At 39.0% G+C, this 15,221-nt stretch overlaps 1 protein-coding gene across 1 annotated transcript in view; it reads right to left on the bottom strand.

Annotated features, from left to right (window-relative positions):
* PPFIBP1 (PPFIA binding protein 1) overlaps positions 1 to 15,221 on the bottom strand; it is a 56,618-nt gene continuing 41,397 nt past the window's right edge. Inside the window, 13 exon segments of the mRNA NM_001197312.1 lie at positions 1 to 87; positions 388 to 453; positions 1,185 to 1,364; positions 2,671 to 2,859; positions 3,625 to 3,750; positions 4,283 to 4,405; positions 7,382 to 7,470; positions 7,554 to 7,665; positions 8,334 to 8,484; positions 9,947 to 10,075; positions 10,361 to 10,511; positions 12,677 to 12,709; positions 13,192 to 13,363. Of these exon segments, the coding sequence (NP_001184241.1) occupies positions 1 to 87; positions 388 to 453; positions 1,185 to 1,364; positions 2,671 to 2,859; positions 3,625 to 3,750; positions 4,283 to 4,405; positions 7,382 to 7,470; positions 7,554 to 7,665; positions 8,334 to 8,484; positions 9,947 to 10,075; positions 10,361 to 10,511; positions 12,677 to 12,709; positions 13,192 to 13,363 (1,608 nt within the window).

Below are 15,221 nucleotides of genomic sequence, written 5' to 3'. Positions count from 1 at the left end.
TTAAACATTGGAGTCTTCATCTGTAATGCTGGCACTGGGGGAACGGGCAGCGAAATCTCTAAACATGTCATCCTCCTTCAGCATGTGCTGGAAAACAAGGAGACGGGGGTCACACACCCTGGGAGCCAGGAGCTCAGATCTACATATCCTCCACTGAACACGCAGCCCTTTGGGGTTATTTTTAAACATCTTTTTTTTTTTTAAAGATTTGAGAGGGAGAGGGAGCATGAGCACGTGCACGCATGCGCAGAGGGAGGGGGAGAAGCAGACTCCCTGCTGAGCAAGGAGCAGGAATGTGGGGCTCCATCCCAGGAGTCGCATGCTCTGTGGACTGAGCCAGCTCGGTGCCCTTCAGAGTAACATTTTGACTTCATCTTACAGACTTACTGTGAGATTGTTGATGCCTTCAGAGAATGCTCCTATCTGTCTCACTGTCCCTTCTGAATCTTCCATCTGCAAAGAACATACCATCCCATGACCTATGCGTTTGAATGCTCTTAAAGAAAGTATAGCAAAATGAGCAAAAGTCTAAGGAGAAGTAATGATAAGTGCTACTGAATGGGATAGGCAAGACCGAACACTTCTGACAATACCTCCTTTCTTTACAGCAACTAGATGTTAAAAACAAGATGGAACAACACTTTACTGACTTTACTGGCACATCTAACCTAATGCTCTGATGCTGACAATGACATTAAAAGATTGATGAGAGAGGGCAAATTTCAAATCCATGACTTCATACTGAAACGACTACATGAGCTGTGTATTTCCAACTGGATTTGATACACAGATTTCCTTAATACAGAGACAGGATAGCACAGGTGAATAGCCAGGCTTTGAAGCTAGCCTGGCAAGTTGCAACCCCACCCAGTTCTTCTAGCAGCTCTTCTATCTTGGGTAAGTTACTTAACCTTGCCAGGCCTCAGTTTCCTTCTCTTTAAAAGGAGGATAACAATGCTCCGTATGTTTTAGGGTCATCGTGAAAGTTGACCTATGTTAAGTGGTGAGGATAGTGCACTTATGAGTAACAACTTATGGAAGTTGTTGACTATTATTTTATTATTATCTTTATTTTCAGGTATTTGAGGAAAAACTGATTAGTAGACACAGTGCACAATGTTTCCATTTAGCATTTCTTTACTGGAGGAACTTTAAATAAAATACGTATACATTATTGCATTTACCTGCTCTAACCGGTCCAAATCATCTTCATCATACAGGCGCATGTCCAAACCGGGTTTAAATCCTTTCTTAGATGTACTTCCTGATGCCTGTCCCAATTCCATTGGACAAACATATTCTTCCCCATCTTCCTGTTTCTTCTTTCTCAGATTCCCAAAATTGCTAAAGGTAAGTTTCTTTGGCTTTAAAAGAAAAGCAAACATCCAGGGATTCAATAAAATTCATATGACAGAGGACTCATCACATGCATAATTTAATTACTCCATCTACAGAGAAAAGCAATTGGATAATTAAATTGCTGTGACAAAAATGAAAGCATCCTGAGTGTATGATTGATGCACCCAAATGTAATAAACAATCCTTATTATGCATCTCGGAGGATTAAGCTTGTTTCTCCTTATTCACACCAATTAGCTGGGTAGTCACTGTGATAAACAAACAAAAAAAATGCCAAGAGCATTAGTTTCGATTAAACAGGACTTAAGGCAATGAGATTTCTCAGGGATGGGTCCAATCTTGTAAGATTTTTCCATCTAAGATCAGTAAAAGAAAATGGTCCTATGTTTTCTTTTCGAGTAAAGCTATGATTATCCTGTATGCCTGCTATGCTTCCATAACAGAACTGGTGGCTGCTAAAAGAATCCTCACTTGTTTGAGAGAGAACTCCCAGTGAGACTTGGGAGAGAGACTCCATCTTAGTCACTGAATACTCCCTGAGACTCTCTGTTAAGTGGATGGTGATCAGGCAATGATGAGAATTTAAATAGAAGCTATCAGAAGTTTCAAATCTGAAACTTCCTTTAAGGGAGAAAGGGAGCCAAAGAAAAAATGTTGGGCAGGTAGAGGGGATAAAAAAAATTAAAAATCAAAAAAATAAATGTTTATGTATATATGTATATAAAGAACTTGGTAACATTTGTGGAGGAGCTGATAAACCCTATCTCCACATTAAGTTGGCTGAGATAACAGACTCAGAAGAGTTCACAGAGAAATGATTTAAAAGAAGAAAAAAGTAATCTAAATTTGGTATGACCCATGAATCTGGGTAAATCTGGAAATAGCCATTCTTTGCTGGTTTACCTCGAATCTTAAGTATTTTTTTCTAACTTGCCAGACTGGTTAATTGTAAGCCAGCAAGTTGAATCTGTATGAGAAGAAATCCTCGCTTACACTAGATTTATCTATAGAACAACTGCAATTAGCATTTGAGCCCAAGTCATGGACTCTGCATTAGCAATATATCGACTGCATGCCAACATCGTACTCTTCATTACTGTTAAATCTAATAACATAAATGACTTGAACAAAGACTCCCCCAGAAAGAAACTTTCAAAAATGCATTTTCTTAATTACTCTTAAAGATGCACAGACCATTAACCCATCCATAAGACTTAATAAACCCCAGAAAAAGGGACAGTCAGGTCAAAATCAAGCCCTAGCTTTAGTTTTTGCTTTACCAATTATTAGAAGACACAAGTTTGAACCAACCTTCACTTTGGCAGTGGCTGTTAGAAGTACATAATCTGGTAACTCCATGGCATCACGCTTTTGGTGCTGGGCCTCGGCCCCAATCAGAAGGTTGAAATGAGTGGCCAAATGTCTTCGCAAGAGGGTCTTACTTGGTGGGATGTTCAATAACTGAGCCATTGTTTCCACATTAAAACGAGGTTCTAGAACCTATAAAAAAATTAAAATTACTTAAGGCACCATATATCATACATGTCTGCATTGTGCTTTATAATTTGCAAAGCTCCTTCATTTAGTCATCACCAATGACCCAACAGCCCAGTGAGACAGAGCACGGACTTCGATCTTTAAGCTATATATATTTTACCTAAGCTAGTGAGAAGTAGAGCTGTTCCTGACATCCACACACTATAAAGTTACGGCCTGTGGCTCTCTGAAGTGGTGCCTTCAGGATCGCCTTGACAAGCCAATTCCTTACAAGACATCAGTGTGCAGAAATATAATCTGTGTGTTGCCGGTGTCTCAAAACATGATCATAAGAGAGCCAGTGGCCAGATGCAACACAACATAAAATACAGTAAATGAGAAATGGGTTTAAATCTGCTGCAGCCTCGTATGACACAAATGAAAAAACATGGCAAGTAAAGACTCACTAGAAACAGTATAGGAGGATTCAGTTAGAGGAAAAAGATTGTGACAAGCAGACTGATAATACCTTATTCATTAGACTAATGGAAACTAAATGGTAAGAAGTCAGTTTTTATTTTTTATTTATTTATAAGATTTTATTTCTTTATTCATGAGAGATAGAGAGAGAGAGAGAGAGAGAGAGAGAGAGAGGCAGAAACACAGGCAGAGGGAGATGCAGGCCCCACGCAAGGAGCCTGATGCGGGACTCAATCCCGGGACTCCGGGATCGTGCCCTAAGCCACCAGATGTCCAGAAGTCAGTCTTTAAATTAAAATGCAGTTTTACCATGAGCCCACCATGGACGCCGCTGCCTCTGAGATTGGGGGCATATTCTGCTAAGTCCACAGAGCGCAGCCACTCCATCACCCGGTGGTTAGTCCACTGCTGAACTTCAGATGGCGTGATGCTCTTCTGTGAGAACAAAAAACCAACGAAAGCTTCAGTCAGGGACAACGGGATTCCAAGTGTTAAAACTGCAGGTAATAAAAAGTCTGTTTACAGAGCACAGTTACTCGACATCCCGCTAAGTGTTTACAGAGAGGGGAACAGGTGTTTACTGATCTGAATTTTGTTTTAAGGCATCTATGTCACCATTCCAAGCTTTTTTAAGAGACTAGTGAAGCAGCACTTGAGGAAACCAAGCCTTTATTGTGACATTTAACTCTGTGGCTCAAAGAGGCAGGAAAATGAAATCCACCTAAGAAAAGGAGGAAGGGAAATTCAAAAACAACCTTTGGCTTTAGTTACACAGGTGGAATCATCATGGAGGGGAATGGGAGAAATATGGGAATGTAAAGCCCAAGAAGGTACGAGGCTGGATTTGAGGCTCTGAGGAACCAGAAGCTTTCCCTGTGGACCCCACGAAGAAATGAATGTTTTACACACACACACAGTCACATGCACGGGAAGGGCCTGCTATGTCAATCTCAACTACAGGCGCTACCTCGTCAGACGGCCGCCTCCGCAGACAGTTCGGTTCAAAGTTATTGATCCTTAGGACCTGTATAGCTCTTTTGATACTGAGATGGTGGAGCACGCTCACGACCTTCAAAGACAGTAAGTCATCCTGCCAAAAAAAAAAAGAACAAAAAGAGGAGCTCACTGAGCTGGCCCAGAACAGAAGGACCTTTTTCAGGGAAATTACAGAAAGCACAAGTAAAAGTAGAGCAGTCGCTCTACCAACAGGCCTCTAGCACTCGTGTTTTCAAACTTTTATTTGGTAATAGAACCCTTTTTCCTGTTTCAAACAAAATCCTCTCCAGAGCCCCAATATATTTTTTTAAAAAAACAAAATTAATGTTGTACCAACAGAAGCCAACTTTTACTTGTTTCTTCTCTTCTAGACATTTTGAGATAGGATCATGGGACCCCACAGCTCTGAAAACACAGTTTGAAAAGCACATGCTGGGTCGCTGCAAAATTGATCCTCTTTGATTTGAGGCGATAAAGCAGAAAGCTAAGAGCATGTGATGTTCACTGATGATCACAGCTGGGTTTTCTGAGCTAAGGCACATCACCATTTTGGGGAAAACCAGAAGAGTATCTCTGTTATACTGTTCCCCAACCTCTAGAAATCTCTAGTTGTAGATTATTATGCTTTATCTAGCAGACACTGTGAACAATTTTGGGAAAATTGTGTCGATCAATAAAAAGGTTTTGGTGGGAATTAAAGAGAAGAGAAATGAAAAAGTTAGAAGTAACAACATGTATCACCATCGATTCCTTCAAGGTGTAATTTCTCCAGTCTGTGGTTATTGGGAACATTTCAAACATACCAAACACACCAAAACAAATTATTTCAGAAGGTTATTTGGAGGGCAGTGTCAAGATAAGCACCAGTCTATTTCCAAACACACCCAGCAAATAAAATAAAAAAACATCCATTTTAGACACACCTTATTGATAACACATTTCTGGAGGGTGGGGGGGAGGTTAATCTGTTACAGAAACAGTTTTTAAATAAAAATATTAGACAATCAGCTTAAATTCTTAAAGCTACTGAGCAAAATTAATTCCTGAATTTTTTCTGGATCCATTTCTTAAAGGCAGTGCCTTGTGATAAGACACTTAATATATCTTAATCTAAGATTGAGACACCCATCCAAACATTTCCACATGAGCTATTTTCAACTAATTAAACTCTATCACATTTTTTTAAATCTAAATACATAATGATTGCAATGTCTTGCAAATTATTTTATCTTAAGAGATTTTAAAAGTAGGGGCTATTTTCTTTAAATCAGAAGATACCTTTTTTAGATTTTAAAAAATCTTTTAAGTAATTTTAGATTTACCAAAGAGTTGCCCAAAATAGAACAGAGTCCCATATACCCTGCACTCAGCTTCCTCTCACATTAACATCTTATATAACCATGATATAGTCATCAAAACTAAGGAATTAACATAGACAATAGAAAATGATAATTAAGCTACAGACTTAACTCAAATTTCACCAGTTTTTCCACTAAGTCCTTTCTCTGTTCCAGGATCCAACTCAAGATACCACATCCAAATGGATTTTTTGTGACTTAGAGAACTTCTGGGGTCAAATTTTCTAAGATAATTTATTCCTTTGTAGCCACAAAACTGATACACAAATTTTCTTGTGATTTTAAGCCTGAATCTGCTCACATTCCTGCAGAACCATACCTATACCTAGACAGGAAGGCAAGTATTTACTGAATTTCTTCCAGGCTGAGCTATAGGGTAGGAATCTGGACACATCCTAAGTTCAAATGCCCTGTGACTCTTGACTGCTAGATCTAGATGCAGAAATTTGGTAAAGTTACCCAGTTTCTCAATTCTTTCATTCCCTCATTTGAAAACTGAGGACAACAAGAGTACTAACTCAAGGCTTGCTGAGACTTGAGTACTAATAGGAGTATGGAGCTTGAAAAAGGTGTCTGGCATACAGTAAATGTGCAATGTGTCATGTGTTGGTGTTATTACAGGCAGGTTTACATTATGTGCCCACCAACATACAAACTTTGGTTCAATGATAGAAAAAAAAAAATCCCATGAGATGAACCCCAAATTTATTTGACATTTAAAAATTAGCTGTTTGAAATTTTCAACTATTTAAAGAAGATACTTATGGTAGCTGGCTACAGAGCCTCTCTCACAGAAGGTCGTTTAAATAAAAGCATCTAATGTCATAGGACACCAACAGTGCTATGGAATCTAGAACAAGTTCTCCTGGCATCCATCTCTCCCCACTCTTATCAATTCCTTCTAACTCCTGGGTGGAAGGATAAAAATATGAAAAAGCAGGGCAGCCTGGGTGGCTCAGCAGTTTGGCACCGCCTTCAGCCCAGGGCCTGATCCTGGAGACCTGGGATCGAGTCCCATGTCGGGCTCCCTGCATGGAACCTGCTTCTCTCTCTGCCTGTGTCTCTGCCTCTCTCTCTCTCATGAATAAATACATAAAATCTTTAAAAAATATATGAAAGCATAATGAAGGAATCAGAGTCTACCTCACCCTACTTCTTCACCCTCATGACTTCTGCCCTAGTGGAATGGAGCTGAAGTGAGAAAGGAGGCAGGTTTCAGGTAACATTCTTGAAAGTGGAAGGGAGGAGACAGGACAGGTCTCTGGATGTCAGATCAAAAGGATGGTCTCCTCTGAGCAGTCACTGCATATAGGAATGTGTAACTCAGAAACTTCCATGGCTTCAAAACCCTACATTCTATTTTTTAAGCATCTTTAGGAGATATAATTCACATACCAGAAAATTTTTTCATTCAAAGTGTGCACTTTAGTGTCCACATTGTTGAGTATATATAAAACCAACTTCCTGGACAGCTTAGATTAGATTAGGTTTCACATAGCTTAAATCAGGGTTTCAAATCTCTCAGTGGTACTGCAATCATCAAATCCTCCAATTTTAGCTTAACAGAAAATATGCCTGCTCTTCTCAAATTAAGGCAACACCTTTAAACTCTGGTGGAATCATTGTGAAAACAATCTATTTTGCTCACTATTTCTGTTTTTCAGAGAAAACCAATTTTGCTCCCCTCCAAATCCCAGGAGTGAATCACTTACAATAGTCATATAATGGAGCATTCGACCATCTACCCGTCCTTCGTCAAACTGGGTCTTGTACTGAGGGAGACCAATATCATCCAACCATCCTAAAGGAGAGAAATTGGTATTGTTAGTGAGCCACAGAACACCTGTAATGAATGAACAAATAAGTGAATCTAAAACCTCTTACTAGTGACCCAGTTGAAATCCAGCTTTCCATGGTTGGTTTCTTCTTCAGATCCCAGGGCTTGCAGTGCCAACTGGAGTTTCTTTCGATGAAGTGAATGCTTAATTCCAAGTTCCTGAAATAATAAACAGAAAGAAACACTGGCTTTACAATTCTGTCAATATGAGCTGGATGCCAATGGCAAAGATGCAAAATCCCCCAAAAGGTTGCTAGTGTTAAAGACTCAACAATCATATTAAATCAACATATCAACTCAGGCTAGTAAAATGTTGCTGAACAAAAGGCCCCTAGAAAGCCAACACCACTGCAAATTAGTTTCATGCTATGCTCCATACCCTAGTAGGCTCCTTCCTTTGCAAAATGTACAAAAATTTAAATAATTAGGATGAAATGTTAAATTATTAGAGCTAAAATGTCGGGCTCTTCTCTTATTTTTTCTTTTTGCAAAGTAAAGTTAAATTGCATACGTTACATTGAGAAGTTGGGCCAAGGCTGAAGCCACACAATGATTTTGAGAAATATGAACTTAAGGTTTTTTATGTCTATACAATTATTTCTCATTAAAACGTCCAGTGGCTTAATGTTTTATAAGGAATATTAAGACCAGGTCCTTCTTGTTAAGTCCATGAGATAAAAAAAAAAAAAAATGCAAAGCAGAAAACACAAAGTTTTTCAAGAGTATTTACTGGCTCCACCCACTACCCTTCTGGAATATAAAACAATCCTACGTTCATATTCTCTTTCTCAGAATCCATTGTTTAAACAAAACAGAGAAGCAGTCACCTTCTCTAGATCTTGCTGAGAAGCCTGCAGAAGTGTTTGGCCAGATGCAATCCAGTGCTTGCCAGAATTCAGGTAGGATCCCAAGCCCTGTTCCACAAGCCAATTACAAACCTGCTCCTTGGTCCATTTGGCAAATGGCATATCCAAGTCACTATAAGAAAACAATTTCATGAAAAATAATTCAAACCCAACCCTATGGCTTATCAAGGTTGAACAACTGTATACTGAATTGATATGGAAATTACCTGGTAATAACAATTTGACCATGGAAAGCTTACTTTTCAGTACATATTTGGAGGAGGAAGTGGCACTTGATTGAAAAGTTACCTTATAAAACCACAGCTTGCATTTCAAATGGAACCACAAAAGACTCAATGTGACTGAGCCAGAATGTGTTGTATGGAAGAAAGGCAAGTTGAACAAAAAAGTCACTGTACCAGTTTCAATCAATGTTGTTTGAAGACTAAATTCCCAAACATAAAACACCAGGTTAGATGGAAAGAAATCAAATCTAACTTGAATTAACTTTAGCAGAATTATGATTTCTCTCCAAAAGGTAATCAATGAGAGCAACATGCCATCATTGTGTATAGGAAAATGTAATCACAGCAGGTTTCTGGGGTTCTTTTGGTTTTCTACTTCGACACATAAATAGTCTTCCTTTTTGGAAAAAAAAAAAAAAGTATAAAGAATTTTTTTTAACAGCACAAGGAGATCCTCTACTGTGTACAAAGAGAACATATGGCAAATGAGACTCTTCAGTGTTTGAAGAAAGCCAGTTTCCTCCTTGATGGCACTTGTACCCAGTGTTCTGCGAGGGTGGGAGCGACCATGTTCAAAAGATTTAGTGTCCATGATTTGTGCTAGATGTTTGCCAACTCCACCCTTTTCATGCTTAGTAGGTCACTACAGTAATTTCAAACCAGCCCTAAATTGTGATAAAGGGCATAGGAAAAGTTCATAGTCTTAACAGATAAAACATTATATAGTCCTGATAAATTTAGGAATTCTGATAGAATTTATGTCTTTAGGGGCTTTCACAGACTCCATTAATCATTAATGTTCATTGGAACAGTTACTATTTGCCAAATACTTCATGCATATTAACACCTTTAATCTTCACAATTACCTTCTGGGGAATGGACTAATTAAAACTATGGGAAACAGAGGCACAGAACATGGATATAGTTGCTCAAGGTCACCTAGGTTATAGGAAGTGGCAAGGCCAGAAATCAGATCCAAGCAGTCTGTTTCTAGAACCTACTCTTAACAACTGTGTTATCCCATCTCTCTAGAGCTATCCTTTAGAGTACTTACAGTAACTATTTTCTCAGTCAAACTTAAGTCCAAGAATCAATCATTCTAGCACAGATGCTGCTAACACTTTAGCTCTGGTTCCTCCCCTAGCTCACGTAGCCCTCATCTTCTATATGGTTTTCACCAACCATTGCAAAATTGCACTGCTCTAAAAATAATGGACTCTTCCACTAGGCACAGCAGTAAGCAATGGGTTCTACTGTCTAACCCAGGGACAATACTAGCAACACTGCAGCTGCTCATGGCCTTGACACTTGGGCAGAGATGTAAAAGTCCATTCATTGGGCTGTTCTCACCTGTTAGATTGTCCTAAATCTCGAGACCAACCCAGTCGCGGCCCTGCAGTTGCCCTCGTTCCTCCTCTTTTGAATTCAGGCTCAGACATGTCATCTGGGTTGAATGTAGTTGATTGACTTCTCCTAAGTCTGAACAGAAGACACAATACCACATTGCCTCATATGAGACCTGAGAAGGCCCTGGACTTTAAAGTTAATCAGAACATTGCTTATGTATGGTCAGAATAGATATTTGGATTTAAACTTTAACTGAGATCCAATGAGTTAGTAAATCCCAGATCACAATATTCCTTCCATAAAGGAACACCAAAGCCTTACAATTTCATACTCATTTCCAGCCAACTTTCCATTTATTCCTACATTTGGGCAACATACGATACAAAGACCACTCCATTTGTCTGATCTGTTACTTACTTTCCAAAGAGTTTCATGATACCTCTTGATTTCTTTTTGGAATCTGGTGATGGTGGAGATATCTGGAAGGAACTGCTTCCGTGCGAATCTTTTGGCCGGGAAGATATACCAGCCAGATCTAGGTGCTCAGCTGTCTCCTTCTCTGTTTCAGCTATTCCAAGAACAGAATACATACTTGGTGAGTTTTAAATACGGAATGAACATGACTAGATGCTAACTTTCTTGGTTTTAGCAACTATTAATGAATTCTTCATCTGCTGGTCTGTAAATCAGCAATTTACAAAGGGCACCCTACAAATATTAAAAATGGAACACAAATGCACATTCTGCTCTTCAGTTTCTTGTGTATAAATTAACAGTGCGTATAATATTGTGTATGCTATTGTGCCTAAATTCATTAACTCACAAATTACAACCTTTCTGAGATTCAAAGGTGTGATAGGATTGCCATATTCTTTCCTTGGGTGATTTGAATTCGTAATGAAATCATTCTCCATCTTCCTGTAGTGCTTGGTACTGTTGACTCCCTCCCACATTCTTCAAAATCATCATCTCTTTCATCTTCTTGGTGTGACGCTCTCCCAGATCTGTCATCTGATAAGTTTCTTCTTGGCTATGTAGCACCTTTTTCTCTTCCTCTTCCACTCAGAGATTCTGTTCTAGGTTCCCCATGCAGGATCTCTGGAAAAGCTCATCCACTTCATGCTCAGCACTAGATGATGGCTTCCCTCATAGGTAAGCAGCTGATATCCCAATCTCTGGACCTTATCTCTCTCTTCAGACTCAGTATCTGAATGTCAGTAGATATTCCCAATTTGGTGTGCCGGGAACGTCCAGGACTTAACAAATCCACCCAATTTTCTGGAGACGTCTCAAGTTTTCTTTTTTTAAAAATTGTCTTATTTAATATTCTCTTAATACTAATTAATCTTCTTCCTGTTACTCCGGTGCAAACTCTTTGTCATTTTCTTTTCACTCCCTCCTCCCCTTTGGCATTTACATCAAATCCCAGTTGCCAATTTCTGGCAATTCTTTTTTCAAGAGTTAATCCTAACCTGCTGTGTCCTACTGAGAAAGGAATGAACTGGATAAATTTTTCTTCTGATATAAAAATCAGTGCCTGTTGATTCTGCCTTGGAAGAGTAACATCCAAATCTGCTATTCCCATATCTCCCCGTGTTAACTCTCTTAATTCTTTTATCTGTCCCTTAACGCACGATCCCATGCTAACAAACACAAGGGGTACTATTGCCTCAATGTGAGACTGTACACTTTTTAGGGAAAGTAGAAGTTGTACAAAAAACACAGTGTTTCAGCAAGATATAAAAGTTGCAGAGCTTGACTTTTCTATGAAGCACAGCTGTGATTACAGGTTATCATAAGCAGCACTTGGCTCTTAGCATTGACAATATATTTCTTCTAAGAAAGATGCAAAAACATTTGAAAATAGTTGTCTGGGCTTTATTTATCCCATGTTTATTCTAGAAACCTAAGACTACAAAGAGAAGTCACCTTTGCCAACCCACATGAATAGGTACGTGGGTATCTACATAAGATGATAAAACCCACAGGGAAAATCCAAAGGAACCTTTCCATCCAACCCCAAAGCCATCATGGGTACAGGTGTACCAAAAAATGTTGCTTAACTCACCCTCATTTTAAAATCCTATTTTTATTTTTTTGTTTTGAGGATGTTTTTTCCCTACCGTGCCCCACATTTTTAAAGAGGACAATTGAGCTTCCCTTCTCCTAAAATCACTTTGGGAACGACTCCTTGGATATCACATAAAGAAGCTTCCTCTGGTGTCACTAAATGTTACCTCCATCTTCAAAGCAAATAAATGTCAGGAGAATGTTCCCTTAAGAAAAGTAAGTTTAAAATAATCATTTTCAGTGTCTTCTACGGACTTCTCTATTTGACTAAAAATATTTCTCTCTGGGGAAAAAGTAGCCATGGCGAAGGAACTGCCAGGACCTGGGAGTTAGTGTGAGACAGTATGCACTTGAAGGGTGAAAAAGCTGGAATTTACGATGCAGGAGAGTCCTGCCCTGGATGCGGAGGGGTCTGTGCACTTCCAGGTCCTCCCAGAGCTACTTGCAAGGTGTCATTAGCATGGGTTAAAACAGCATTTAGGCTTGAAAGCAAAGGCTCTACAGAGTCCATTTTAGCAGAAGGCGGAGGAGGTCTCTGGAGTAATGGACAATGTTTTCTGATTGCTGCCAGCTCGCTTTCTAGAGATCACAGATGCCAAGAGCAAGGATTAGCTCAGTATGGAGGACAGCACTGGCAAAGGCTGGCATGCAGGGGTACGATACCTAAGGTGGGTGCACTGGCACTTCGTTTACGATCTTCAGATATCCCAACAACGCACACAATCACACGCAGTCCAATGGAGAGAACACAGGAGAATGACAAAATGAAACACAGATCAAACTCTTACTCACAAAATACACACAGTGGGAAGACAGGGAAGCACTACGCTGTGCTTCCAACATTGCAGACTCCATTAGCATGGTCAATATGGGGTTAATTTATCCACTTTCAAAACAGAAGAGAAGTTGTTTACAGTGAAGTCTGAGAGTACTGAGCTTATTGGTCTTTCCTCTACATTGACGCTCCAACACGGAGAGTAGGGTGAAGAGCCTACATGGAGCTACCTTTACACTGAATTAAACTCACAGGAGCATTTTCTTGCTAACTTGTCCCCCAACTCATTCACCTTCATTTCCAAGAAATAGACATGCACAAACGGATGAACGAGGGAAAGGAAGAGACTGACCTTGTCCTCATTCTGAGCGAACTGAGGCAAAGGCATTTTGGCCATACGTACCCAAGTTTGGTGCACTTGCTGTCCTCTTGTTATTTTTTATTTTAAAAAAGCCACGCCCAAAGGAAGATCTGGCTTTCCGAGTGCCAAAAGGGTTGTCATCCACCGAGGCATCGTGTCCTGGAGCTTTCGGAGGGAGGCTCCCAAATGGGCTGCTTTCTACTGGACCTTTATCCTGAGAAAGAAGTAATAATAAATGTAACACAGCACTGACTTGCATAATTATGAGTACATGCCAGGCGCAACACCTGCTATGTTACACATGTGATTTTATTTAAAAGAATCATGGACCTAACAAACTGATTTTTTTTTATATTTTATTTATTTATTTATTTATGAGAGACCTAGAGAGAATGGCAAAGACACAGGCAGAGGGAGAAGCAGGCTCCCTGGGGGAAGCCTGATGCAGGACTCGATTCCAGGACCCCAGGATCACGACCTGAGCCAAAGGCAGATGCTCAACTACTGAAGCACTCAGGCTGATTATGAATGTGGGATGCCACATTAGAAGCTTAAAAAATCAATCCTGAAAGTTCCTTAAGGAGCAACAGCAGCAGCAACAAAAACATATTCATCACTGGTCTATAACCCATGTGCTTACTAGGACATGAAATATTTAGGATATAGAAATTCTCAAATTTTATTTTAATTTTATTTGCCTCATTCTCCCAAAGACATGGAAATAAGAATTACATAACCAGAATACCAGCGGTCTTATTATTTTTCTAACAATTCCTCTACATTGATGCTCCAACAAGGACCTGTGGACACAGATTGGGCTATAATACAGTTTGCAATCTCTGTAATATAACTGCATCAGGAGAAGCCCAACATAATATATTACTCCACAAAGCAGGCATTAACCCTAAGTTTCTACAACAGTAGCATAAAGAGATTCTACTCCAGTTATTTTAAATATTCTTCCCAAGGAATTAATAATAAAATGAGGACACAACCAGTTTCTGTTAAACACTTTTTTTTTTTTGAGTGTTTTGTGATATATTCATTATCCTGCAAGTTACCAAACATGGATCACCGATTTTCAAAGACTATGATACATTCAGATATACTTCAAATGGAAACTAAACTTGCTATAACTAAATTTTTCTTCCTTGACTCAGAAGACATTTTAGCTATCTGTGAGGTCATTGTCAAGAACTTTAATTAAGTTATACTTGTAGGTACTGTTTTTTTTTTTTTAAGCTTTCTCGTTATTTGAATTTGCAATTATAGTAACATGATTATTTTAATATGATCCATCAATGCCTTTGTTTGCATGCTCTAATTTCTCTAACATCTCTAGCCCTCTTTTTTTTTTTTTTTTTTTTTTTTTTGCAGAGGTGGAGAAAAGGGAGAGGGGACACCAGCTTTTAAGGTGGTTATTTTATTCTACATATTCATTGCTCATGGTAACTACAAGTTTATAGAGGTCACAATTTAATGATACTATTACCTAAGTCTCAACACAGATGTCAAAATCACTTAATCATTTATTGAACTGGCAAGACAAAAAGGACAGAGGATGACTGTAATTACAGCTGTGTGCACTGTCTGTGCCTCATCAGCGATACCTACATTACGACTCAAGGCATTCAGAGCCAATGGTCAAGGGAATACATCTGGAAGTACCCTGCCTACCAGAATGGAGCCTTTAGAAAGTTAATGGTTGAAAATTAGAGGAAAGAAGAACTAGAGCCCTTGTTGATGAGGTCTTAAAAAAAAAAAAAATGTTTGCTGTATACAGACAGTGTTTATTAAATAGTTGTTCTAAGACTGGCAATCTAGAGATTTTTTTTGTGAGGTCTTAGGAAGCCCAAATATGATCATTAAGAATATCAATAGCCTGATTTAGAATTTGAGGTTTTGTTTTGTTTTTTTTTTTTTCAATAGTTTGAGGTGAAACATAAAAAGTAACTATTTTAAATTGAACAATTCAGGACATTTAGTATACTCAGAGTGTTGTGCAACCACCACCTCTACCTAGTTCCAAAACACTTCCATCATTCTAAATAAAACCCCTTACCCATTAAGCA

This window comes from Canis lupus, chromosome 27 (assembly GCF_011100685.1).
Source record: "Canis lupus familiaris isolate Mischka breed German Shepherd chromosome 27, alternate assembly UU_Cfam_GSD_1.0, whole genome shotgun sequence".
Lineage (NCBI taxonomy): Eukaryota > Metazoa > Chordata > Mammalia > Carnivora > Canidae > Canis > Canis lupus.
Note: the sequence above shows the minus strand (reverse complement) of the source record. Positions and strands in the feature narration are given on the sequence as shown.